Here is a 26889-nt window from a genome sequence, read left to right as displayed (position 1 = left end):
GAATAATTAACATAGTAATAAAAAATTGTATGGAATCCGGGGTTCACATTTAGAAAATCCCTTGAAATCCGAGTTGATACAGATGAGGTCAGGACAATTCAATTAACAGAGGGGGATTGGGTGGAGAAGGAAGAACATATATGGAGGGCTGAATCATAATAAAAACATGAGTACTGTATAAGATGTGGTAGATCTGGGATCATTGATCATCTGGAGAGAGGGAGAGAGAGGCAATAAAACTTTCAGCAACACCTTGAAAAATTGGCAGTTGAGAAAATGTTCTACTATCAACAACAACAGATATAAAGGGGTTAGGTGATATGCTAAAAATAAAATTAATGTTTGGCCAACATGGTAGTATGCCTGATTCTGTTGAATACCTCGCAGATATCAACGGTACCAACATATGACTGACTAAAGTAAAATAACAATAGATGACCAAACTTCAGTGAGATGGGAAGGAGAACCACCATGAGACTTGCCTTTTGGAAGTCATATTGATAATAAAAGTTGGATTTGAGATAAAGACGAACTAAAACTAAGTTTTAAAAAAACTTACAATGGATGGTGAAGCTATGGAGCGTTACCTGGAAGGCTTACAGCGGTTACCATTTTCATAGTTGGACTATGTTAACACTTTCTTCAGAAAGAAAAGGGGAGTGCAATATTAACAAAGAGACAATAAAGATTACAATGATCAGAGAACTACCTGGTAAATCAGGTAAGAATATGTTCTGGGTCAAAGTCATTGTTAATCATTGACTGTAAAACCCTCTATCTTCACAAATAATAAATGTTGTTGAGGACCTGGGATTGGAGAACAAATGTGTTGGAGAATCAAGAACACTTAATAATGTTTAATGAATTATTAGCTGAAGAATTAGAGCCTAAGACGAAAGAGAAGTGGGCAAAGCAGACTTGCAAAAGATATAGAAAACCTAGTAGCAAAGGAAAAGAAAGATAATTAAGTAAAAGAGAGGAGGAATATGTCATATTTCAATCACACAGTACAAGAAAATTCGTCCCTTGGAGGTATAATTTTCCAATAATTTTTTCCCTATATAAAAATGGCATGATCCAAATGAGAAGGAGAGGACCATAAAAATCCATGCAGCTACGGGCAAGGATGCTGTAATGAGTCTTTATAACCTACTTACTTAAGGTTATAACCTCCTAACTAGGAGAGGCTATCATTTATCTTTGATGTTAACCGGAAAATGAAGAAAGTGCTTGTTCAGCATAATTATTAAGGGGAGATGCAAGTTTGGGCTAGGGCCCAAACTCACAAATTTTATTAGACCAATCTAGTGTCAGTTAGCAAGGAGAAACCTTGTCCCGCTATAGTAAACTCCCAAATAATCACAGAAGTAAGCATTTTTGTTCTTGGCTCAATGCCTATTTCTAATGGATGCTTCATTCTCCGGATTAATCCACACGGCAGTCAGACCAATAATTCTATAATTGTCAGTCAAACGGTTGTGCCCGGGTGTGGTGCTTCGAGCCAACAAGCAATTTAAGGTGTCAGTGTGAACAGTGTACTTAGACTACCATATAATGATGTGACTTCCCTATTAATAAAGGTACTACACCTCCTGACACCCCGAATACGCCCTGCCTCTATAAAAGATTAAGACCTCACCAACATGAGCTACATGGTCAATGTTTCAATTACAAACCATTATTCTCCCTCATGGGAAACCGACAATATAGGGTGTTATGGAAGTCACTAGAAAACTATCAAAATACCAAAATTAAGGTGAGAATCCGAAGGGAGGAAGAATAGATTCAAGTAACATACGTGAGATACAAACGGTAAGATCAAAGAGAAGACATCTTACACGAGTTAAAGAGTTTGAAGTAAAGAAAAGATCAGACAAATACATGGAAACCGTAACAAAGAATACACAGTTTGCTTAACAACTGTTCTCGTCATTATAAATGAAGTGGAGAGCTTCAGGACTCACTGAGTATAAGGTATATTGAAATTTTCATGCGCTGAGAGCCTATACATGTTTGTTTACACAGAATATTTTAGTCAAGCATCATGAATATTTTGCCAGAAGGTGAAGTAACGTCTCACAGTCGCCATCCATATAGTGTTAGTTAATTCAATGTAAGTGTCTTCTCCAGAATAACATGTTAGTCTGTCTATGATAATGGGGATGCCATTAGGGTAGCATTATATTAAAGTGAGTCAACATATTCCTGCAAGGATTTTGGAACTACCATGACAGCTTTGTCAATGATTTTTGCCCAATTTTTACATTTTTGAAATATTATAGTATCCATTCTTCACTGTTTATTGGGAAGTTTTCAGGATTCCCAATTTATTCAGGTGTTGTGATCTGAAACATTTATTGCAAATTATTACGTCTGTATGTCATTTCTATCATATGTTTAGATATCATCAATTATATCTGATTATCCAGTAGTAACCTAGTAGTAGTTTTTCTACCACTACCTCATTAAAGATATTTTTACAGTGCATTAATTATTGAACTGCAGTCCACTTTTGTGCCTCTATTCCTGGAATACCCAACAGAGGAATTTTAAGCCCCTGTCCTTATAGCATCTTGCTTTTCCAACGAGGGTTGTAGCTTAGCAAATAATAATAATAATAATAATAATAATAATAATAATAATAATAATAATAATAATAATAATAATGTACTTCAAGTTGCTCAAGAGGTTTTGACTTCCTAAGCTTTAATTTACCGGTTGGATCGCTTCTGAGAGAAGCGGAGCCTAGGATTCAACTTGACAAATGAGTCGGTGTTTTCTCCACATCTGGGCATGTTGAGATATCTAGATAGAGACAGTTTGAATATTATACGTCATATAGCCAATAAATTTGATTTTCCCCGTTTCACTATTATTATTCCTATCACAATGAGGTAAGAGACTCAATACAGAAGAGATATGGAGAGGTACAGAAATTAAACTTTAACATAAAATTGCCAACAAATGCGATAGGGCAAGAAGAAAAAGGTAAAATAGAGGCGATATATAACAGATAAACTAATAAACAAACCAATGTTAATCGGCCTAGATTTGGAAATAATTTGCATCCATGGGTAGTGATATGAGATATGTAAACTGGATCGCAAAATTATTTGTGCAAAAGGGGTCTGATGCCTACCGAAAAAAAAAAAAATGCTTCGGAAGGACCGAATCACTAAGGTAATGTTTCAGAAAGTCGTTATCATGAAACTGAAAGTTGCTGTCGGGCACCACGGGTATACATTTGTCCGTTATGATGGAAATAGCACAGTCAACGTTCGAAGCCATTGTTGAAACGCTATGATATGCTATATATGAATAAAGGGATATCGGTAGTAATCCTTTTATGGTACCTACCAACATGTGGGACATCAGACGGTTATATTTTAGTGATTTTCGTACTGCGGTCCAAAATGTTTTAAAGGTTTAAAGGTCATCCGTGAATGACAGAGGAAAGGGACAGTGACATTGGCCTAGAAAGTAGAACAATGCCTTAGATACTGACCATACATACACATGATCAGCTCCCAAGCCCCTCTCCACCCAAGCTAGGGCAGGGAAGGCCATGGCTGTTGATGAATCAGCAGGTAGACCTATAGGCTTCCCAAAAGACCCTTCCTTAACTCACAAGGATGGTCAAGTTGCAGACACTAAAGAATCTAACGAGTTTGAGCAGGAATCGAACCCCAATCTGGCGATCACCAGGCAGGGACTTTTACAATACGATACCCAACACAAAATTTTGCGTCAATATTTTTTCGTTCTAGTGTGCACATATCCTGATAAGGATTAGTACTCATGCCCTGACATGGTAAATGCTACACTAATGTATGAGCAATTTTTACGTAACTACTAAAGAAATTGTCGTGCATAAAACAGGGGCAAACTGTCAATTTAACCACTGTTTAAATCCACACACATATATATATATATATATATATATATATATATATATATATATATATATATATATATATATATATATATATATATATGTGTGTGTGTGTGTGTGTGTGTGTGTGTGTGTATGAGAGAGAGAGAGAGAGAGAGAGAGAGAGAGAGAGAGAGAGAGAGAGAGAGAGAGAGAGAGAGAGAGAGAATTTAGCAATATGGTTTTCTTTTACACAACGATACGAGATAGAAAACGAGTATCCCATAAAATAGAGGTGAACTTAGACAGTCCGTAACACACTGTAATTGAAGTAATGAAGTGGGTCTCTTCCGTAGACCTGTTACTATCCTTTGAGCCAGTTCAGACTTAAAAGGCCTGTGTCAAATCTCTTGAATACTACTTGATTTTCAGTCATCTTCAAATAGATATTGAGTAAACGTGCATGAATACATAATACAAACACTTTAGTAAAGGGAAACAAAACTAGCATTTAGGTTTTTATAACACACGACGACCTTTCGAGATTTTATATATGAAAATCTTTGTTTTAAGAGTAGTGTTTATAATCACAGGAAACGCAATCAATTCAATACTGTATTCAACTGTATTTCTTTTAAATTTTCATTAAAAAGTTTACAACTGTTCTTTAGCTACTTTGAAACGTAATTTCGTTACAATGCTTCTAATTTCTCGGTTTTAAAATAAAATGCAATTTAGTTTAAAGATAAACAATTAAATAGCGCTTATTCTTGGGTCATGATATTATCTATAAAAGAATGATACGGGTGTATTAATACACACACACACACACACACACACACACACATATATATATATATATATATATATATATATATATATATATATATATATATATATATATCCGTATATATATATATATATATATATATATATATACGTGTATATATATATATATATATATATATATATATATATATATATATATATATATATATGTATATATATATATATATATATATATACGTATATATATATATATATATATATATATATATATATATATATATATATTATTACTTGCTAAGCTGAAACCCTAGTTGGGAAAAAAGAATGCTATATGCCCAAAGGGTCCAAGGTAAATAGCCCAGTGAGGAAATCAAACAAGGAAAATCAAATATTTTAAGAACAGTAACAATAATAAAATAAGTATTTCCTATATAATCTATAAAAACTCGAACGCAAAAAGAAGAGGAATAAGATAGAATAGTATGCACAAGTGTACCCTCAAGCAAGAGAACTCTAACCCAAGACAGTGAAAGACCATGGTACAGAGGCTATGGCACTACCCAAGACTAAAGAACAATGGTTTAATTTTGGAGCGTTCTTCTCCTAGAAGAGCTGCTTACCATAGCTAAAGAGTCTCTTCTACCCTTCCCAAGAGGAAAGTGGCCACTGAACAATTACAGTGCAGTAGTTAACCCCTTGGGTGATGAAGAATTGTTTGGTAATCTCAGTATTGTCAGGTGTATGGAACAGAGGAGAATGTGTATGCGTAGGCAAAGGGAAAATGAACCATAACCAGAGAGAAGGAGCCAATGTAGTACTGTCTGGCCAGTCAAAGAACCTCCTAACTCTCTAGCGGTAGTATCTCAACGGGTGCCTGGTACCCTGGTCAACCTACTACAACACACACACACACACACACACACACACACATATATATATATATATATATATATATATATATATATATATAGTATATTATATACTGTATATATATATATATATATATATATATATATATATATATATATATATACAGAGAGAGAGAGAGAGAGAGAGAGAGAGAGAGAGAGAGAGAGAGAGAGAGAGAGAGAGAGAGAGAGAGAGGCCACTTTTATACTTTAATAATCAAATAAATAAAATAGAAACAGAATTAGTCGAACTATCCAAAATAATTAACAAATTAAAAAACCCCAAGACATTCGTAAACCATAGACTCCTTTAAGGAAGGACTGGAACGTCCCCTGCTCGGGGTTTTTAACTTGAGTCTGAAAGATTAACTTGAGTCTGGACTAAAATGACTTCTAGAAGGGCTAGAAACACGTTCTCTGGATCAAAATGGGGGTTTTTGAGGATGGTGAGCTCAATAGTAACATTTTCAACACCACCTGGGGTCATCTTCAAGGTCTAAAGGTCATTTATCAAGGTCAAATTTGTGAATTTTGGTCATTTTTGCTCGTTTTTTGTGTGTAACTCATAAATGGTGAGAGATAGCTGATTATAATATGAGGCAAGTCTGCAGAGCTGTCCGAATTTAATATATATTGTCATATATCGTCCTTCAAGAAAGGACTGGAACGTTCCCTGATCGGGGTTTTTAACTTGAGTTTGAAGGATTAACTTGAGTCCTGGACTAAAATGACTTCTAAGAAAGGCTAGAAACACGTTCTCTGAGTCAAAATGGGGGTTTTTGAGGACGGTGAGTTCAATAGTGACATTTTCAACACCACCTGGGGTCATCTTCATCATCTTCAAGGTCAAAAGGTCATATTTCAAGGTCAAAATAGTGAATTTCGGTCATTTTTACTCGTTTTTGTGTGTAACTCATAGATGGTGAGGGATGGCTGATTATAATAAGAGGCAAGTCTGTAGTTCTGTCCAAATTTAATATATATTGTCAAATATTGTATTACTCAAACATTCCAAACAAGCCCTAAAACAATGAAACACTAAAATAAGAAATAAAGAACGGTATTTCTCATCACAACAAAACTCAAAGACATTAACATTTGATTAGATGAACATCGCTAGACAATGTATATTAAATTTGGACAGAACTACAGACTTGCCTCTTATTATAATCAGCCATCCCTCACCATCTATGAGTTACACACAAAAACGAGTAAAAATGACCAAAATTCACTATTTTGACCTTGAAATATGACCTTTTGACCTTGAAGATGATGAAGATGACCCCAGGTGGTGTTGAAAATGTCACTATTGAACTCACTGTCCTCAAAAACCCCCATTTAGACTCAGAGAACGTGTTTCTAGCCCTTCTTAGAAGTCATTTTAGTCCAGGACTCAAGTTAATCCTTCAGACTCAAGTTAAAAACCCCGATCAGGGGACGTTCCAGTCCTTTCTTGAAGGACGATATATGACAATATATATTAAATTCGGACAGCTCTGCAGACTTGCCTCATATTATAATCAGCTATCTCTCACCATTTATGAGTTACACACAAAAAACGAGCAAAAATGACCAAAATTCACAAATTTGACCTTGATAAATGACCTTTAGACCTTGAAGATGACCCTAGGTGGTGTTGAAAATGTTATTATTGAACTCACCATTCTCAAAAAACCCCATTTTGATCCAGAGAACGTGTTTCTAGCCCTTCTAGAAGTCATTTTAGTCCAGACTCAAGTTAATCTTTCAGACTCAAGTTAAAAACCCCGAGCAGGGGACATTCCAGTCCTTCCTTAAAGGAGTCTATGATACAACGCTAAATAATAGTGTTACAAGAAATAACTTAGCTACCAGAAATAAAGAAACGCCTGAGCCGGTACCAAAAGTAAGAATGCTCTATACCTAAAGCATATAAAAACTTTATCACTGTACTAATTAAGAAAAAAGGAGACACTAAAGACCTGTAAAATTACCGGCCAATAAGCATACTCTCAGTAATATATAAAATATTTACAAACATTATATTAGAACAGATAAAAAGACAGCTATACTTTAATCAACCCAGTGAGTAGGTACCATTTAGAAATGGGCATTCAACAACTGACCATATCCAAGTAATTAACAAGAGTATAACAAGCCACAATATAAGGCATTTGTAAACTATGAGGAAGCTTTTTATTTTGTCAAAACTTCAGCAGTAACAAAAGCCTTTCAAACACAAGGAATAGACGAATCTTATGTTAGAACACCTGAAAATATCTAAACGGGAATTACAGCAGAGCAGCCCTAAAACTACATGAAAATAGTGAGAACATTCCAATTGAGAAAGGAGTTAGACAGGGAGACCCATCATGTACAGCAAGACTAAAATATGCTGTTAAGAATTTAGATTGGGAATAAGTAGGAATTAACATTAATGAGAAATACCTTAACAACTTAAGATTTGCAGATGACATAGTTCTGTTTAGTGAATCATAGGAGGAATTGCAAAATATGATAGAAGATTTAATAGAGAAAGCAGAAATGTAGGACAGAAATCAATATAAGTAAAACTAAGAAAATGTTCAATGAAAATGCAGAGACAACAAATAAGACTTGTGAACAAACCTCTAGAGATTCTTAATGAATATGCATACTTAGGACAAACAGTTAGTGTTTCTCCAAGACATGAGTCCAAAATTAAAAGAAAGATAAGTCTGGTATAGAATTCTTTTGATAAGCAAAATGAGATTATGAGAAGTAAAATGACATTTTCTCTAAAGAGAAAAGTATTTAATCAGATGGTCCTACCAGTATCAACTTATACATCAGATACTTGGAGCCTCACTAAAACCTTAGAAAATATAATAATTACAACTCAAAAAGCTATGGAAAGAATAATGATAGGGTTAACAATAAGAGACAGAAAAAGCGCTACATGGATACGAAAACAAACTAAAGTAAAGGATATTCTAACAACTTGTAAGAAAAAGAAATAGACATAAAAAGGATATATAATGAGAATGACAGATAATAGATGGACATATAACAGAATGGGTCCCTAGAGATTGCAAAAGAAGCAGGAGAAGGAAGAAAAGACACTGGACTGACGAACTAAGAAAATTTGCGGGTATCATCTGGTATGGAAAGACCATTAACAGACGTGAGTGGGACGTGTCTAAGAATTTCGTTCTGCAGAGAACTAATAACGGCTGATGATGATGATATATATATATATATATATATATATATATATATATATATATATATATATATATATATATATATATCAACCAAAAATGGGACTGAATATCGAATTGAAACGTGGGAACATAAGTTCACTGGAAATTCTTTGCATCTATTAAAGTCACGTATGTTATTTATAAATATATATATATATATATATATATATATATATATATATATATATATATATATAAAGTTTGTATATATATATATATATATATATATTTATATTTATATATATATATATATATTTATATATATAGATATATTTGCATATATATATATATATATATATATATATATATATATATATATATATATTTATATATAATATATATAAGCAAAACTATATTTATATATATCCATATATATATATACTGTATATATATTTATATATATATATGTATATATATTCATATTGGTAATAGGTTGGCCAGGGCACCAGCCTCCCGTTGAGATCCTACCGCTAGAGAGTTATGGGGTTCTTTGACTGACCAGACAGTACTATGTGGATCCTTCTTTCTGGTTATGGTTCTTTCCCTTTGCTTACACATACATCAAATAGTCTGGCCTATTCTTTACAGATTCTCCTCTGTCCTCATACAACTGACGACACTGAGATTACCAAACTATTCTTCTTCACTCAGGAGGTTAACTACTGCATTGTAATTGTTCAATACTTTCCTCTTGGCAAGAGTAGAAGAGACTTTAGCTATGGTAAGCAGCTCTTCTAGGTGAAGGTCACTCCAAAATCAAACCATAGTTCTCAGTCTTAGGTAGTGCCATAGACTCCGTACCATGATCTTCCACTGTCTTGGGCTAGAGTTCTCTTGCTTGAGGGTACACACGGGCACACTATTCTATCTAATTTTTCTTCTTATTGTTTTGTTAAATTTTTTATAGTTTATATAGGAAATATTTATTTTAATGTTACTGTTCTTAAGATATTTTATTTTTTTTTCCTTGTTTCCTTTCCTAACTGGCCTATTTTCCCTGTTGGAGCCCCTGGGCTTATAGCATCCTGCTTTTCCAACTAGGGTTGTAGCTTAGCAAGTAATAATAATAATAATAACATATGTGTGTATAGTGTGTGTGCATATATATATATATATATATATATATATATATATATATACTGTATATATATATATATATATATATATATATATATGTATGTATATATATATATATATATATTCATATATGTGTGTAGTGGAGTGTGTGCGCATATATATATATATATATATATATATATATATATATATATATATATATATATATATATATATATATATACGTATATATATATACATATATATATATATATATATATATATATATATATATATATATGCAAACATAAGCCCCTGGGCTTATAGCATCCTGCTTTTCCAACTAGGGTTGTAGCTTAGCAAGTAATAATAATAATAATAACATATGTGTGTATAGTGTGTGTGCATTTATATATATATATATATATATATATATATATATATATATATACATATGTATGTATATGTATATATATATATATATATGTGTGTGTGTGTAGTGTAGTGTGTGTGCATATATATATATATATATATATATATATATATATATATATCTATATATATATATATATATATATATATATGTACATATATATACATATATATATACACATATATATATATATATATATATATATATATATATATCTATATATATATATGTATATAGGTATGTATATATGTATATATATATATATATATATATATATATATATACATATATGTATATATATGTATTTACGTGTGTATGCATGTGTATATATATGCATACATACATACACACGCATATATATATATATATATGTGTGTGTGTGTGCGTGTGTGTGTGTGCGTGCGTGCATGTTTGTGTGTAGTCACACAAGAATAAACCCCGCAATTTGCATTACGTCCATTGTAACCTGGTTTACATACAGTATTAATCCATCCTAATTTCTTCCAAAAGTGTTAGGCCAAGACCGTCTCAGATTTACTTAGGAGTACCGCCCCTACTCCTGGATTTATGTATATATGCCTTGTGGAACAGCACTGGACCCATGGAGGCCATTCAGTGAACAAATGCAACAAGACCAAAACCTCGCAGTTGCAGTATGAAGTAAAAGTTAAAAGGTTGGAGACCAACATAGAAGAAAGAATGCGGAATCAGAGGTATAGTAATGGGGGTGAAAGGACACTGAAAAGACCTCCTAATTCTGTGACTGCACTGCTAACTGCGAAGCTTCCCTACTCTAAACAAGAGAGTATAACTCCCCCTTTTCCACTTCTTTTTAGGAAAGCTATTTTAACCTTGTCAAATTTGCAATCAATCTTATCTTTTTATGACATAATTTTCACATTATATAGGAGTTTGCTGGGCGGAAACTTTACATAACAAACTTGCAGCTTACTTTACCCTATTTGACAGACGCTCTTAAAAATATGCATTAAGAAAAACCGTAAATGTCTGGCAACATTTATTCCAGGATTTCTACTGTCTTAAAAACATATATTGACGTAAAAGTGCGATATTATGGTCAACAACCAGTAAAAGATAATAACAAAGTAAGGTACAATTACGGTCGCCTGTATTTTACTGAAATACGGTTGAGAACTGTATAATAGCCATTATTTCTTTAACTAAATGCTTACGTGTGAGAATCTGAAGCTGAGAAAAAACGAGGATTATATAAGAAATACACTGAAGGCACAGCGAAAATCACCTGAAATTAAAATTACATCAGAGAAGCTGTCCCAAAAAGCACACACACACACACACATATATGTATATATATATATATATATATATATATATATATATATATGTGTATATATATATATATATATATATATATATATATATATATATATATATTCATTGGCAGTGAGATATATATATATATATATATATATGTATATATATATATATATATATATATATATTCATTGGCAGTGAGATATACATATATATATATATATATATATATATATATATATATATATATATATATATATATATATATACATATATATATCTATATATATATATATATATATATATCTATCTATCTATCTATCTATCTATATATATATATATATATATATATATATATATATCTATATATATATATATATATATATATCTATCTATATATATATATATATCTATATATATATATCTATATATATCTATATATATATATATATATATATATATATATATATATATATATACATATTCATTAGCAGTGACAAAAATTCGTGACCACACCAAGAGAATTAAGATCAACCTCCGCTTCGTATTGATGATGAACGACTAAATCAGTTTCTCCAGGCAAATTTCCATATCTACTTGCCATCTGACAAAATTCCTATCCTCTGTATCAACAGAATTCGCATTGACAAAGACTCTGAAGAAGGAGTATAAAGTGAATGATAAATTTCATGCTTGAAGTTTTTTTTTTAACATCTTTATTAGTATCTTTAATCCTCTTACCACCATTTGGTTTCTATTTATTAATCTGCTTAGTTCTCTATGTTTTTTTTTTTTTTTATTCAATGTCCTTTACATCATTCTATTGGCTCTCAAAACTGTAGTTTTTTCCTGTATTTCCTATAAGATAAATCTAATTCGACTTTCCATATTATATCAGAGGATTTCTTCTTTAAATTCACTTAAAAAATATAGATTACAAAGCATAAATCACTTCTCTAAAGAAAATTAAAGAAAAAGGGTGTGATTTTTAGATGCTATTTTCAGATGGTCGAAAATTTTAAATATGCGATGGATATAACCGTACTATTCTGGCTGTTTAAGATGAAAATTTATGAAACAAAATGAAAAACACAAAAGTTATTCTACATTAAAATGAACAATTAATTGAAATGATAACCCTTCCTAATTGATGCATTAGTAATACCAATCAAATGGCAAATGTTTATAAGGCTGAACCATAACCCACAAAAAAAAAAAAAAAAAAAAAAAAAAACTAATTTTAATCGGAAATTGTTCGTAAAAATATACTGTTTTGCACTACATTGTTAGAATCTTTTACGGGTTGGTGACCGTAATATCACTCCTTAACGTCAATACACCCATCCATAAAAACGATAAATGCCTGGCATTTTTTCAGGATTTTTACCGTTTTTTACTGCATATTCATAAGTGTATAAAAAGCACACCCGTACAAATGAGGGACAGAAAAGCATTTCAGTCGTATAGATGAGTGAAGGTTTCAGAAAAAAAAAATACAATCGTGTCGCTTTATAGCAAACTTGAGCCGTGTACGGGTGATAATCTTTCCAAAAATACTTAAAGACTTGTCACTTAATAGCAACTGTAAGTTATGTAAGGATGACAAGCTTTCCAAAAATACTTAAAAACTTGTCACTTAATAGCAACTGTAAGTCGTGTAAGGGTGACAAGCTTTTCAAAAATACTTCGAAACTTGTGAACTTGATTAAGTCTGTTCATGAGCATGGCAAGTACAAAGTTAATGGAGTCTTCTCAAATGAAGACTTCATTAAGGGTGATAAGGTTTTCAAAAAATACTTGAAACCTTGTCACTTAATAGCAACTGTAAGTTGTGTAAGGGTAATAAGGTTTTCAAAAACACTTGAAACCTTGTCATTTAATAGCAACTGTAGGTCGTCTAAGGGTGATAAGGTTTTCAAAAACACTTGAAACCTTGTCATTTAATAGCAACTGTAAGTTGTGTAAGGGTGATAAGGTTTTCAAAAACACTTGAAACCTTGTCATTTAATAGCAACTGTAAGTCGTGTAAGGGTGATAAGGTTTTCAAAAATACTTAAAACCTTGTTACTTAATAGCAACTGTAGGTCGTGTAAGGGTGATAAGGTTTTCAAAAATACTTAAAACCTTGTCACTTAATAGCAACTGTAGGTCGTGTAAGGGTGATAAGGTTTTCAAAAATACTTGAAACCTTGTCATTTAATAGCAACTGTAAGTTGTGTAAGGGTGATAAGGTTTTCAAAAACACTTGAAACCTTGTCATTTAATAGCAACTGTAGGTCGTGTAAGGATGATAAGGTTTTAAAAATACTTAAAACCTTGTCACTTAATAGCAACTGTAGGTCGTGTAAGGGTGATAAGGTTTTCAAAAATACTTAAAACCTTGTTACTTAATAGCAACTGTAAGTCGTATAATGGTGATAGGGTTTTCAAAAATACTTAAAACCTTGTCACTTAATAGCAACTGTAAGTCGTGTAAGGGTGATAAGGTTTTCAAAAATACTTAAAACCTTGTCACTTAATAGCAACTGTAAGTCGTATAATGGTGATAAAGTTTTCAAAAATACTTAAAACCTTGTCACTTAATAGCAACTGTAAGTCGTGTAAAGGTGATACGGTTTTTAAAAATACTTAAAACCTTGTCATCTAATAGCAACTGTAAGTCGTATAATGGTGATAAAGTTTTCAAAAATACTTAAAACCTTGTCACTTAATAGCAACTGTAACTCGTGTAAGGGTGATAAGGTTTTCAAAAATACTTAAAACCTTGTTACTTAATAGCAACTGTAAGTCGTGTAATGGTGATAAAGTTTTCAAAAATACTTAAAACCTTGTCACTTAATAGCAACTGTAAGTCGTGTAAGGGTGATAAAGTTTTCAAAAATACTTAAAACCTTGTCACTTAGTAGCAACTGTAAGTCGTGTAAGGGTGATAAGGTTTTCAAAAAGACTTAAAACCTTGTCACTTAGTAGCAACTGTAAGTCGTGTAAGGGTGATAAGGTTTTCAAAAATACTTAAAACCTTGTCACTTAGTAGCAACTCTAAGTCGTGTAAGGGTGATAAGGTTTTCAAAAATACTTAAAACCTTGTCACTTAGTAGCAACTGTAAGTCGTATAATGGTGATAAAGTTTTCAAAAATACTTAAAACCTTGTCACTTAATAGCAACTGTAAGTCGTGTAAGGATGATAAGGTTTTCGAAAATACTTAAAACCTTGTCACTTAATAGCAACTGTAATTCGTGTAAGGATGATAAGGTTTTAAAAAATACTTGAAACCTTGTTACTTTATAGCAACTCTAAGTCGTGTAAGGGTGATAAGGTTTTCAAAAAGACTTAAAACCTTGTCACTTAGTAGCAACTGTAAGTCGTATAATGGTGATAAAGTTTTCGAAAATACTTAAAACCTTGTCACTTAATAGCAACTGTAAGTCGTGTAAGGATGATAAGGTTTTCAAAAATACTTAAAATCTTGTCACTTAATAGCAACTGTAAGTCGTGTATGGGGGATAAGGTTTTCACAAATACTTAAAACCTTGTCACTTAATAGCAACTGTAATTCGTGTAAGGATGATAAGGTTTTAAAAAATACTTGAAACCTTGTTACTTTATAGCAACTCTAAGTCGTGTAAGGGTGATAAGGTTTTCAAAAAGACTTAAAACCTTGTCACTTAGTAGCAACTGTAAGTCGTATAATGGTGATAAAGTTTTCAAAAATACTTAAAACCTTGTCACTTAATAGCAACTGTAAGTCGTGTAAGGATGATAAGGTTTTCAAAAATACTTAAAATCTTGTCACTTAATAGCAACTGTAAGTCGTGTATGGGGGATAGGGTTTTCACAAATACTTAAAACCTTGTCACTTAATAGCAACTGTAAGTCGTGTAAGGGTGATAAGGTTTTCAAAAATACTTAAAACCTTGTCACTTAATTGCAACTGTAAGTCGTGTAAGGGTGATAAGGTTTTCAAAAATACTTAAAACCTTGTCACTTAATTGCAACTGTAAGTCATGTAAGGGTGAAAGGTCTTCAAAAATACTTAAAACCTTGTCACTTAATTGCAACTGTAACTTGGGTAAGGGTGAAAAGGTTTTCAAAAATACTTAATACCTTGTCATTTAATAGCAACTGTAAGTCGTGTAAGGGTGATAATGTTTTCAAAAATACTTAAAATCTTGTCATTTAATGGCAACTGTAAGTCGTGTAAGGGTGATAATGTTTTCAAAAACACTTAAAACCTTGTCATTTAATAGCAACTGTAAGTCGTGTAAGGGTGATAAGGTTTTCAAAAACACTTAAAACCTTGTCATTTAATAGCAACTGTAAGTCGTGTAAGGGTGATAATGTTTTCATAAATACTTAAAACCTTGTCATTTAATAGCAACTGTAAGTCGTGTAAGGGTGATAAGGTTTTCAAAAAGACTTAATACCTTGTCATTTAATAGCAACTGTAAGTCGTGTAAGGGTGATAATGTTTTCATAAATACTTAAAACCTTGTCATTTAATAGCAACTGTAACTTGTGTAAGGGTGAAAAGGTTTTCAAAAATACTTAATACCTTGTCACTTAATTGCAACTGTAAGTTCTGTAAGGGTGAAAAGGTTTTCAAAAATACTTGAAACCTTGTCACTTAATAGCAACTGTAAGTTCTGTAAGGGTGAAAAGGTTTTCAAAAATACTTAATACCTTGTCACTTAATAGCAACTGTAAGTCGTGTAAGGGTGATAAGGTTTTCAAAAAGACTTGAAACCTTGTCATTTAATAGCAACTGTAAGTCATGTAAGGATGATAAGGTTTTAAAAATACTTAAAACCTTGTCACTTAATAGCAACTGTAAGTCGTGTAAGGGTGATAAGGTTTTCAAAAAGATTTGAAACCTTGTCATTTAATAGCAACTGTAAGTCGTGTAAGGGTGATAAGGTTTTCAAAAATACTTAAAACCTTGTCACTTGATGGCAACTGTAAGTTTTGTAAGGGTGATAAGGTTATCAAAAATACTTTAAACCTTGTTACATTCAGATCTTCCTTTACAGTTCCATCCTGTTCGTAATACTAGGCAGGCAGTTAATTCTAATAGTCAGACCTTCTACACTATGAGCTCAATACTACACAGTAATCTAGAAGTTTTATTCCAGCTATGACCAAGATGTGGAATGATCTTCTTGATCGGGTAGTTGAATCAGTAGAACTTCAAAAGTTCAAAGTTGCAGAAAATGTTTTTATGTTGAACAGGCTGTCATAAGTCTTTTTATAGTTTATATGACATATGTGTTTTTTGATGTTGTTACTGTTTTTTTAATAATTAGTTAATTTTTTCTCATCATTTATTTATTTCCTTACTTCCTTTCTCACTGGGCTATTTTTCCCTGTTGGAGCCCTTCGGCTAATAGCATCTTGCTTTTCCACCTAGGGTTTCAGCTTGGCTAATAATAATAATAATAATAATAATAATAATAATAATAATAATAATAATAATAATAATAATAATAATAATAACAATTAATAGCAACTGTAAGTCGTGTAAGGGTCATAAGATTTTCAAAAATACTTAAAACCTTGTCACTTAATAGCAACTGTAACTTGTGTAAGGGTGATAAGGTTTTAAAAAATACTTAAAACCTTGTCATTTAATAGCAACTGTAAGTCGTGTAAGGGTGATAAGGTTTTCAAAAATGCTTAAAACCTTGTCATTTAATAGCAACTGTAAGTCGTGTAAGGGTGATAATGTTTTCATAAATACTTAAAACCTTGTCATTTAATAGCAACTGTAAGTTGTGTAAGGGTGAAAAGGTCTTCAAAAATACTTTAATACCTTGTCACTTAATTGCAACTGTAAGTCGTGTAAGGGTGAAAAGGTTTTCAAAAATACTTAAAACCTTGTCACTTAATAGCAACTGTAAGTTGTGTAAGGGTGAAAAGGTTTTCAAAAATACTTAATACCTTGTCACTTAATAGCAACTGTAAGTCGTGTAAGGGTGATAAGGTTTTCAAAAAGACTTGAAACCTTGTCATTTAATAGCAACTGTAAGTCATGTAAGGATGATAAGGTTTTAAAAATACTTAAAACCTTGTCACTTAATAGCAACTGTAAGTCGTGTAAGGGTGATAAGGTTTTCAAAAATACTTAAAACCTTGTCACTTGATAGCAACTGTAAGTCTTGTAAGGGTGATAAGGTTATCAAAAATACTTTAAACCTTGTTACATTCAGATCTTCCTTTACAGTTCCATCCTGTTCGTAATACTAGGCAGGCAGTTAATTCTAATAGTCAGACCTTCTATACTATGAGCTCAATACTACACAGTATTCTAGAAGTTTTATTCCAGCTATGACCAAGATGTGGAATGATCTTCTTGATCGGGTAGTTGAATCAGTAGAACTTCAAAAGTTCAAAGTTGCAGAAAATGTTTTTATGTTGAACAGGCTGTCATAAGTCTTTTTATAGTTTATATGACATATGTGTTTTTTGATGTTGTTACTGTTTTTTTAATAATTAGTTAATTTTTTCTCATCATTTATTTATTTCCTTACTTCCTTTCTCACTGGGCTATTTTTCCCTGTTGGAGCCCTTCGGCTAATAGCATCTTGCTTTTCCACCTAGGGTTTCAGCTTGGCTAATAATAATAATAATAATAATAATAATAATAATAATAATAATAATAATAATAATAATAACAATTAATAGCAACTGTAAGTCGTGTAAGGGTCATAAGATTTTCAAAAATACTTAAAACCTTGTCACTTAATAGCAACTGCAAGTCGTGTAAGGGTGATAAGATTTTAAAAAATACTTAAAACCTTGTCACTTAATAGCAACTGTAACTCGTGCAAGGGTTATAAGGTTTTCTAAAATACTTAAAACTTTGTCAGTTAATACCAATTGTAAGTCGTGTAAGGGTGAGGTATGGTATTAAAAAATACTTTAAACCTTGTCACTTAACAGCAACTGTAATTCGTGTAAGGGTGATAAGGTTTTCAAAAATACTTAAAACCTTGTCAGTTAATAGCAATTGTAAGTCGTGTAAGGGTGAGGTAAGGTATTAAAAGATACTTTAAATCTTGTCACTTAATATTATTATTATTATTATTATTATTATTATTATTATTACTAGCCAAGCTACAACCCTAGTTGGAAAAGCAAGATGCTATAAGCCCAAGGGCTCAAATAGGGAAAAATAGCCCAGTGAGGAAAGGAAATAAGGAATAAATAAGTGATGAGAATAAATCAACAATAAATCATTCTAAAAACAGTAACAAGGTCAAAACAGATATGTCCTATATAAACTATTAACGTCAAAAACAGATATGTCATATATAAACTATAAAAAGACTCATGTCAGCCTGGTCAACATAAAAACATTTGCTCCAACTTTGAACTTTTGAAGTTCTACTGATTCAACTACCCGATTAGGAAGATCATTCCACAACTTGGTAACAGCTGGAATAAAACTTCTAGAATACTGTGTAGTATTGAGCCTCATGATGGAGAAGGCCTGGCTATTAGAATTAACTGCTTGCCTAGTATAACGAACTGGATAGAATTGTCCAAGGAGATCTGAATGTAAAGGATGGACAGAGTTATGAAAAATCTTATGCAACATGCATAATGAACTAATTGAACGACGGTGCCAAAGATTAATATCCAGATCAAGAATAAGAAATTTAATAGACAGTAAGTTTCTGTCCAACAAATTAAGATGAGAATCAGCAGCTGAACACCAGACAGGAGAACAATACTCAAAACAAGGCAGAATGAAAGAATTAAAACAGTTCTTCAGAATAGATTGATCACCGAAAATCTTGTAAGACTTTCTCAATAAGCCAATTTTTTGTGCAATTGAAGAAGACACAGACCTAATGTGTTTCTCAAAAGTAAATTTGCTGTCGAGAATCACACCCTAAAATTCTAAAAGTCATACAAATTTCAAGAAATTATCAATACTGAGAACCGGATATTGAGGAGCCATCGTCCTTGACCTACTTACAATCATACTTTGAGTTATGTTAGGATTCAACTTCATAGCAACTGTAACTCGTGTAAGGGTGATAAGGTTTTAAAAAATACTCAAAACCATGTCACTTCATAGCAACTGTAACTCGTGTAAGGGTGATAAGGTTTTAAAAAATACTTAAAACCTTGTCACTTAATAGCAACTATAACCCGTGTAACGGTGATAAGGTTTTCAAAAATACTTAAAACTTTGTCAGTTAATAGCAACTGTAAGTCGTGTAAGGGTGATAAAGTTTTCAAAAATACTTAAAACCTTGTCACTTGATAGCAACAGTAAGTCATATAAGGGTGGTAAGGTTTTCAGAAATACTTAAAACCTTGTCAACTGTAAGTCGTATAAGGATGATGAAGTTTAAGATACTTAAAACAAAAACCTTGTTAGTAGCAACTGTAAGTCGTATAAGGGTGATAAGATTTAGAAAAAAAAAATCTCAAAACCTGTACATTTAATAGCAACTGTAACTCGTGTAAGGGTGACAGGCTTATCAAAAATACTTCGAAAAATGTTAGTTAATAGCATCTGTAAGTGGTATAAGGGTGGTAAGGTTTCCAAAAATACTTAAAACCTTACCAGTTGATAGCAATTGTAAGTCGTGTAAGGGTTGTCCATAACAGTACCGTCTTTCGACCGTGCATTAGCAAGACAAACTATCCAAAAAGATACTTAAAATCTTGCTGTTTGATAGAAAGATTTTCAACCGTATATAAATTATTTATAATATCCAGAAATACTTATTCTTGTCGTTTGTCAGAAATAGAGTTTTAGTTACGTTAGAGTGCATGAAAACTCTCCGAAATACTTATAAGCCATGGCCTAGTGAATTAAGATTTCCAAAGAGATATTTAAAATCTTGTCTTTTGCCAGTTAAAGACTTAAAGTCTAGTTTGAATGAATCAAGGCTTCCGAAAATACTTATGATTTAGACGAATGACAGTGAAAGACTTTTAATCTACTTTGAGTGAATTAAGGCTTCCGAAAATACTTAAAATTTAAACGATTGAGTGTCATATTTTCAATTGTAAATGAGACAGCCTAACTATTCAGAAATATGCTTTAAAACTTTTCGTTTAAAAATTGCTGTAGTTTTTTAAAGGTAAAATTAAGCTTTTTTTCTCCGCTTCAAGTTTGTCTTCTTGCACAGATATTGTAGCAAAAGAAATTTTCAAACAAAAAAGGAAATTAATACGTACTACTGTGTAAAAGTACCTCTCCAGAACTAATCAGTGTCTGAGAGCATTGAGAAGAACAATTTGATCCGGAAGTTCTCGGAGAAACTGGTCAATGTATACTAACATGACCTTAACAACAACCCTTTCCTGCTGGCCAACCGGACGAGCATTTGCAGTCCATAGAAGGGTAATGACGGCGTTGTTTATTAGGGCGAGAGCAGTCGACTCATCGATGTGTCTAATCAAACCGTCAATAAGAGGGTTGAAGACCCCTTGCTGCCCTTTTTTCAATCTCTGAACAACCCCCGCTTACCCTCTATAATAGTGGTATAGCATTTCGTCTGAGCTTCTCTGTCATTGAATCAACGTTTTGTATTGTACCCCAATTTTAAGATTGTTTACAGTTATCCAGCAACGGCCTCAAATTTTCTTCTGACAGATACTTTTCGCGTTGCCATCTTAAATACAATTATACGCAACTTTCGTTCTTCAAAGTGCAGTACTTCAATGCACTGCTGGCACAAAGGTCCCTAGATGAATTCCAGGTCTGGGGCATGTGTGATGTGTTTGCAAGTTTCAGGGTAATATTTTTATCTTTTCCATCATTTGAAATCAGCAACTCAATATGGAAGCTTTCAAATATATTACATATGCAAAATGCATAAAATAAGGAAAGTAGAACAGATAATGCACCAAAGTTTTCTTATATCTTGCTTAAGAAAAAAAAAAGATGTCTATGCCGGCTGTAAGCATAAGCGAGTGCATTGTCACACGACAGCATTTAGGCTAGAAATTGACCTTGGCAATTAGTCCTTTAAATGTGTCCACTCATGACCAATCAACAGGGCCATTCCAGTGAAAAAAATTTTATTCATCAGTATTTTTACATCTAATCGGGTATCATTTTTTTTTAGTCATAATGACTACATATACTGTGACAATTGGTGGCTTGACATCATAACCATAAACCAATATTTCATCATCTATTATGATTTTAAGGTCAAGGTGGAAAGTAAACATACTGTTAGTTCATGGGAAAGGCCACAGAAAATTAGTTTAGTTAATTATAGGGGGAGGTGACAGTGATAATGACACTCCTCCTTTAGACAATTCACATCATCAGTCTACTTTTGGTAGTGATGAGCTTAATAAGCTCTTGACATCACTGGCTTCCTTGAGAATTCTAGTGAATCCTCTTTTAAAAAATCACTGGTTAATAAACTGGATAAATAAACAAATAAAAAAGTACACTGGCGACTGTATCTTTCGTGTTCTTTGAACTTCCGGACTGTTATAATAAGATTATTTGTATTTTAAAGAAAATATATCTTTATATTTCATGATTAATGTTCCAATCCTATCATTATAATTATCATTTTCAATATTATCTATATACATAATTTTATAAAAGAATGAAAGCCCATTTATAAAGAGATGAAGTCTCCAAAGAAGGCTTTTTTGTGAAGAACCAGAAAATGTTGAAAAGGGAAAAACATGTAAATTTACGTTCATAAAGAAGTAAATATTCAAATACAAAGCAGAAATACTAGTTCAAAAACTAAGGTTTTATAGCTGCATTTCATTAATGCAGTTCCTTTCAAACTTACAAAGAACAGAACGTGGATAATGAAACCCTGAATAGCGAGTAGCACGTACTAATTATTATGGCACAGGCTCATGAGATTTTAATGGAAGTCTCCTGGTGAAGCAGGACGGTTGAATGATGGTAAAATAGGATATCTTTCCGTGACGGTCTAAACTCGTGGTTAAAAGTGTTTGGAAAAATGGGATCTTGTTTCAAACATAATGATCTTAGGAAGTTTGTGGCTTCAAGGAAGATGAGCAGTATTCCAACAATGACCAACCAAAAAATCTGAAGCAGATATCGTTAGTGCCCTTATCTCTGTAAATATAAAAACCTTTAAGAATAATAGCGGTTTCTATCAACATTGCATAATTCATTTTCAAGTTTAAGAAGTATACTTGAAGTCTAAGGTAACACCAACTATGACCTAAATGTTTAGAATTATCAAGTGCAGCTGCAAAAAAAAAAAAAAAAAAAAAATAGAAAAAAAAAATAAGGTCCCGGAGAGGGAGTAGGGAACAACATCAACGTATCAATAAATTTCCTTTTGTTACGGTTTATTAACTGGTAATAAAAGGTTCTCGCACAATCAAATTTAGATCTCTGTAGGAGCCTGAATAGCTACAGAAAGTACTAACTTCCGCTGAAAACCATAGAAAAAGACTGGAAAAAATCATTCATTCCCTACAAAGGAAAACAGTTTTCCGAGTCCCCAAGACTATTCCTAGACAGGGTAAGAATAAAAATTCTAATTTACTTGGAACCAAACAGTTTGAAATTAAAAGGTGATCATGAACAGCCAAGAACTTTGCACAGTCGCATAACGTTTGAGAGACCGAATATATAAAGCAAACAATTATTGATCTGTGTCTAAGACCCCTATTCACACAAGTTAGGACAAGAGAGAACATACTATTGGTTATTGAGAACTCGGCAACTTGAGCCATACCTCACAAGGATGGCAGGGTCGAATTCCTAAATATCTATCAAGCCGTGAGCGCAGCTCTAAATTCAGACCCACAAACTGTGAATGACTGACGAGTTCGCTAAGCAACCAAATATCAAGTTGGGACTGATGCAATATAATTACAATCTTGCAGTAACACTTATTTGAAATCTATGATGCAATATGATTACAATCTTGCAGTAACACTTGTTTGAAATCTATGATGCAATATGATTACAATCTTGCAGTAACACTTGTTTGAAATCTATAGCAATTTCCTGTTAGCGTCCCTAGGCTTTCCTCATAAAAGCTAAAATGTTTAACATACAGGATGGCAGATTGTCCCTTAAATAAAAGGAAGATTTTCAATACGTTTCGCTACACCAAAATGTACTATCTGGCATAAAACTGTTTCATAACCCCTACACTTCGGTAAAAAATTAAACTCCAGAGAACTGTTCATGACTTGATATCTAATAAGTTTTTTTTTTTTTTTTTTTTTTTTTTTTTTAAGCAAAACAGCATTTTGAAGATAAAATATAGAAAGTCCTTCTCAAAGTGGGGTACAATTGCCTTTAACCCTGAAAACTATCCGATTCTTTTCATAATATATCTGCCAGTATATAACTACTAAGCTCAGTGTTAAAATTCATCTAAAGAAGGCCAACACAGTGGTATAATAAAAAACCATCTGTTAATGAGGATCAATAAGCAATTAAACAACAACAGCAGCTGTAATAATAATAATAATAATAATAATAATAATAATAATAATAATAATGATAATAATAATAATAATCATAATAATAATAATAATAATAAGTTTACCATATAATAATGTAGGATAAATGAAAATATTGTTTTTCAACATCCGTTATGAACGTATCCATAAATCTGAATAATATTGGAGATCAGATAAAAAATCTCAACAACATACTGTACATATTTCCTTAATAAAACCTAAAATAAGTTTCGTCCTTCATATTTGATGTGAAAAAAACAGTATTTAGAAAAACACGTTTTTGTCAAAAATCTTACTATTTCGTACTAGCTAACGCGGTGTCCCAAAAGTTCTTTTGAATAAGTTGATCTTATGCCATCACGGACTCTTGGTCCTTGAAAAACCTTTGAAGGTCACCCGAGTAAACACGATATATACCTTTAAATTACATTAAAAAACTGCTGAATCAAATAAAGACAAACAAAGATATATTACTCACGTTTTGTATAGACAGGTATTGCTTAATAAGCAACATCCGTTATATGCATAGATGCAGTTGATAGCATCCGTAATTCAGGTTAAAATTCACTTTAAAGGTCATTCTTACCTATCTCCCAGTTTATCACGTCTTTATTTAAAACGTTGGCATAATGTCAGCTAATATGGCATTTATCTAACAAATACTCATCGTATCGTTTCCACTCCTGGCAGAGTTTTTTTTTTTTTTTTTTTTTTTTTTTTTTTTTTTTGGTTACGATGTTATAAGCTATTCATCAGATAAGACAATCCATTTTAGGATCCAGCCGTATCGTACAATAATTCCTATACTAATCTACGAAAATATATTAGTTGAGAACGGCTATAGATTAACGGTCATCGCTGCTTAACTAGAGCAATCAGCACTTACCTTTTTTGCGCTGCTCTGTCATGATATTTCTGTAAGCGCTGTATAACTGGAACATGGCATCCATCGTGCCTTTCAATTTGGCAATCTCTTCCTTCGCTTTCAAAAATGCAAACTTCTCAATTATGAGGCACAGAAACTCTCTTCTTACAAGTCTTTGTCAACTTTACAGTCTCCTTTACACGATTTTCTTTTCTTCAAGGTCAATCGCTATCACACATTTGCCAAAAATAACATTTTAAGCTGGATCTGTCCTGGAAGTATTATGTCATTGCTTCTGCTTCTCCTGCGGAAGTGGCACCTAGAGACACACCTCTTGTTACGGAAGTTCTCTCAATATTTTCAAGTCTGGTAACATCAATACACACCAAGCAGCATGTCTGGAAAATGACATTTCACAGCTAATATTTAATTTGTACTTTAAATTTTTTATGCCGCGAAGTTTTACAAATTACGTCTGAGCATCCACGATCTAGGTGTTCACATCAACACTTGTCAGTGCAATAAAACGATCTCAAGGATTCAAAGAAACCTCAAGGAATTTCTCAGCAGAGAACCATGGCATGGAATACCGAGGCTCATACGATGTTCCAAGTTTAATCTTTCCAGAATGTCAAGGACTATAAGGAACGTATCGACTGTCGAAAATTCTCGAACGTCTTAAAGGGAAAGTCTTTTCTCAGCCATTTACCTTTTAATTCACTTCACGCGACGATCATTTCCAACCAGACTATAATAAATTGGTTTCCTAACGTTAATTGAAAAGAAAAATCTTATTAAGCATTAATGTAGGTCAAATTTCTAACAAGCTATTTTTAAAATATTGTGAAATTTGCCATTTTTAATACTCGCTGAAAATGTAGTAAGTAAAATATGAATTAAGAAGACACATGATATATGTATGTATGTATGTATGTATGTGTATATATATATATATGAATATATATATATATATATATATATATATATATATATATATATATATATATATGTGTGTGTGTGTGTGTGTGAGTGTACGTGTGTGTGTGTGTTTAAATATGTATATATAAATAAATAAATAAATATATATATATATATATATATATATATCAAAGATAAACAAATATATACACTCCAACACACACAAGCATATATATATATATATATATATATACATATATATATATATGTATATATCATTTTTATTAATACTCTATGATACAATCCTAGTTGGAAAAGCATGATGCTATAAGCCCAAGGGCTCCAACAGGAAAAATTACTGCAGAGAGGAAAGGAAATAAACTATATGATAAATAATGAATAATAAATAAAAAATATCTTAAGATCAGTAACAACATTAAAAGAGATCTGTCATATATAAACTATGATGAGAAACTCATGTCAGCCTGTTCAACCCAAAAACATTCCTTACAAGTTTGAACTTCTGAAGTTCCACCGATTCAACTGCCTGATTACGAAGGTCATTTCACAATCTGGTCAAACCTGGAATAAAACTTCTAGAATAAGCTGCAATGTTGAACCTTACAGTGGAGAAAACAAGACTTTTACCTAGTACTACGTACAAGATGGTACTGTCTAAGAAGATCTGAAAGCAAAGGATAGGCAGAATTATGAACATCTTTATGCAACATACGGTTTTGTTTTGTTATCTTATCACTCGCTCTTCCCTGCACTGTTAATAAACCAACTTGCATAAGCTTGATAGCTCATGTTTAGTTTTGTTTTATTTCATGTGACATCCTTGCCCGCAAATCCTGGCATTTAAGCTCACCTCGCCTCTTAGTTATCACCTAACGGCTCCTCGCATATTGGTGACCAGCGGAGTGTCCAGCTCCCTCCCGCCTTCCACCTCACTGCTGTGTCTTACTGTTTGATGATGCTGCCCTCCGACCATGACTCTTCTATCAACGGCACACCTATGAAACTAACACCCTTTGCCAGTACAGAGGCATTAACCTGGTTTTACCACGCCGAGGTCCAGTT

The 26889-nt window shown here is 32.3% G+C and overlaps 1 protein-coding gene across 5 annotated transcripts in view; it reads right to left on the bottom strand.

Moving 5' to 3' along the window:
- The window catches only part of LOC137634164 (anoctamin-5-like), a 500953-nt gene extending 475965 nt beyond the window's left edge, over positions 1-24988 (bottom strand). For all 5 annotated transcript variants that reach the window (XR_011042462.1, XR_011042463.1, XM_068366420.1 and 2 more), the window contains exon 1: positions 24910-24988. Coding sequence is in view for 3 of the 5 variants with exons in the window: in XM_068366420.1 (XP_068222521.1) it covers positions 24910-24973 (64 nt within the window). In the remaining 2 variants the exon portion in view is untranslated. The remainder of the gene's footprint in view (positions 1-24909) is intronic.
- Between the last annotated feature and the right edge of the window lie 1901 nt (positions 24989-26889).

This window comes from Palaemon carinicauda, chromosome 44 (assembly GCF_036898095.1).
Source record: "Palaemon carinicauda isolate YSFRI2023 chromosome 44, ASM3689809v2, whole genome shotgun sequence".
Taxonomy (NCBI): domain Eukaryota; kingdom Metazoa; phylum Arthropoda; class Malacostraca; order Decapoda; family Palaemonidae; genus Palaemon; species Palaemon carinicauda.
The sequence above is the reverse complement of the archived record's forward strand: the minus strand, read 5'-3'. Positions and strand labels throughout refer to the sequence as shown.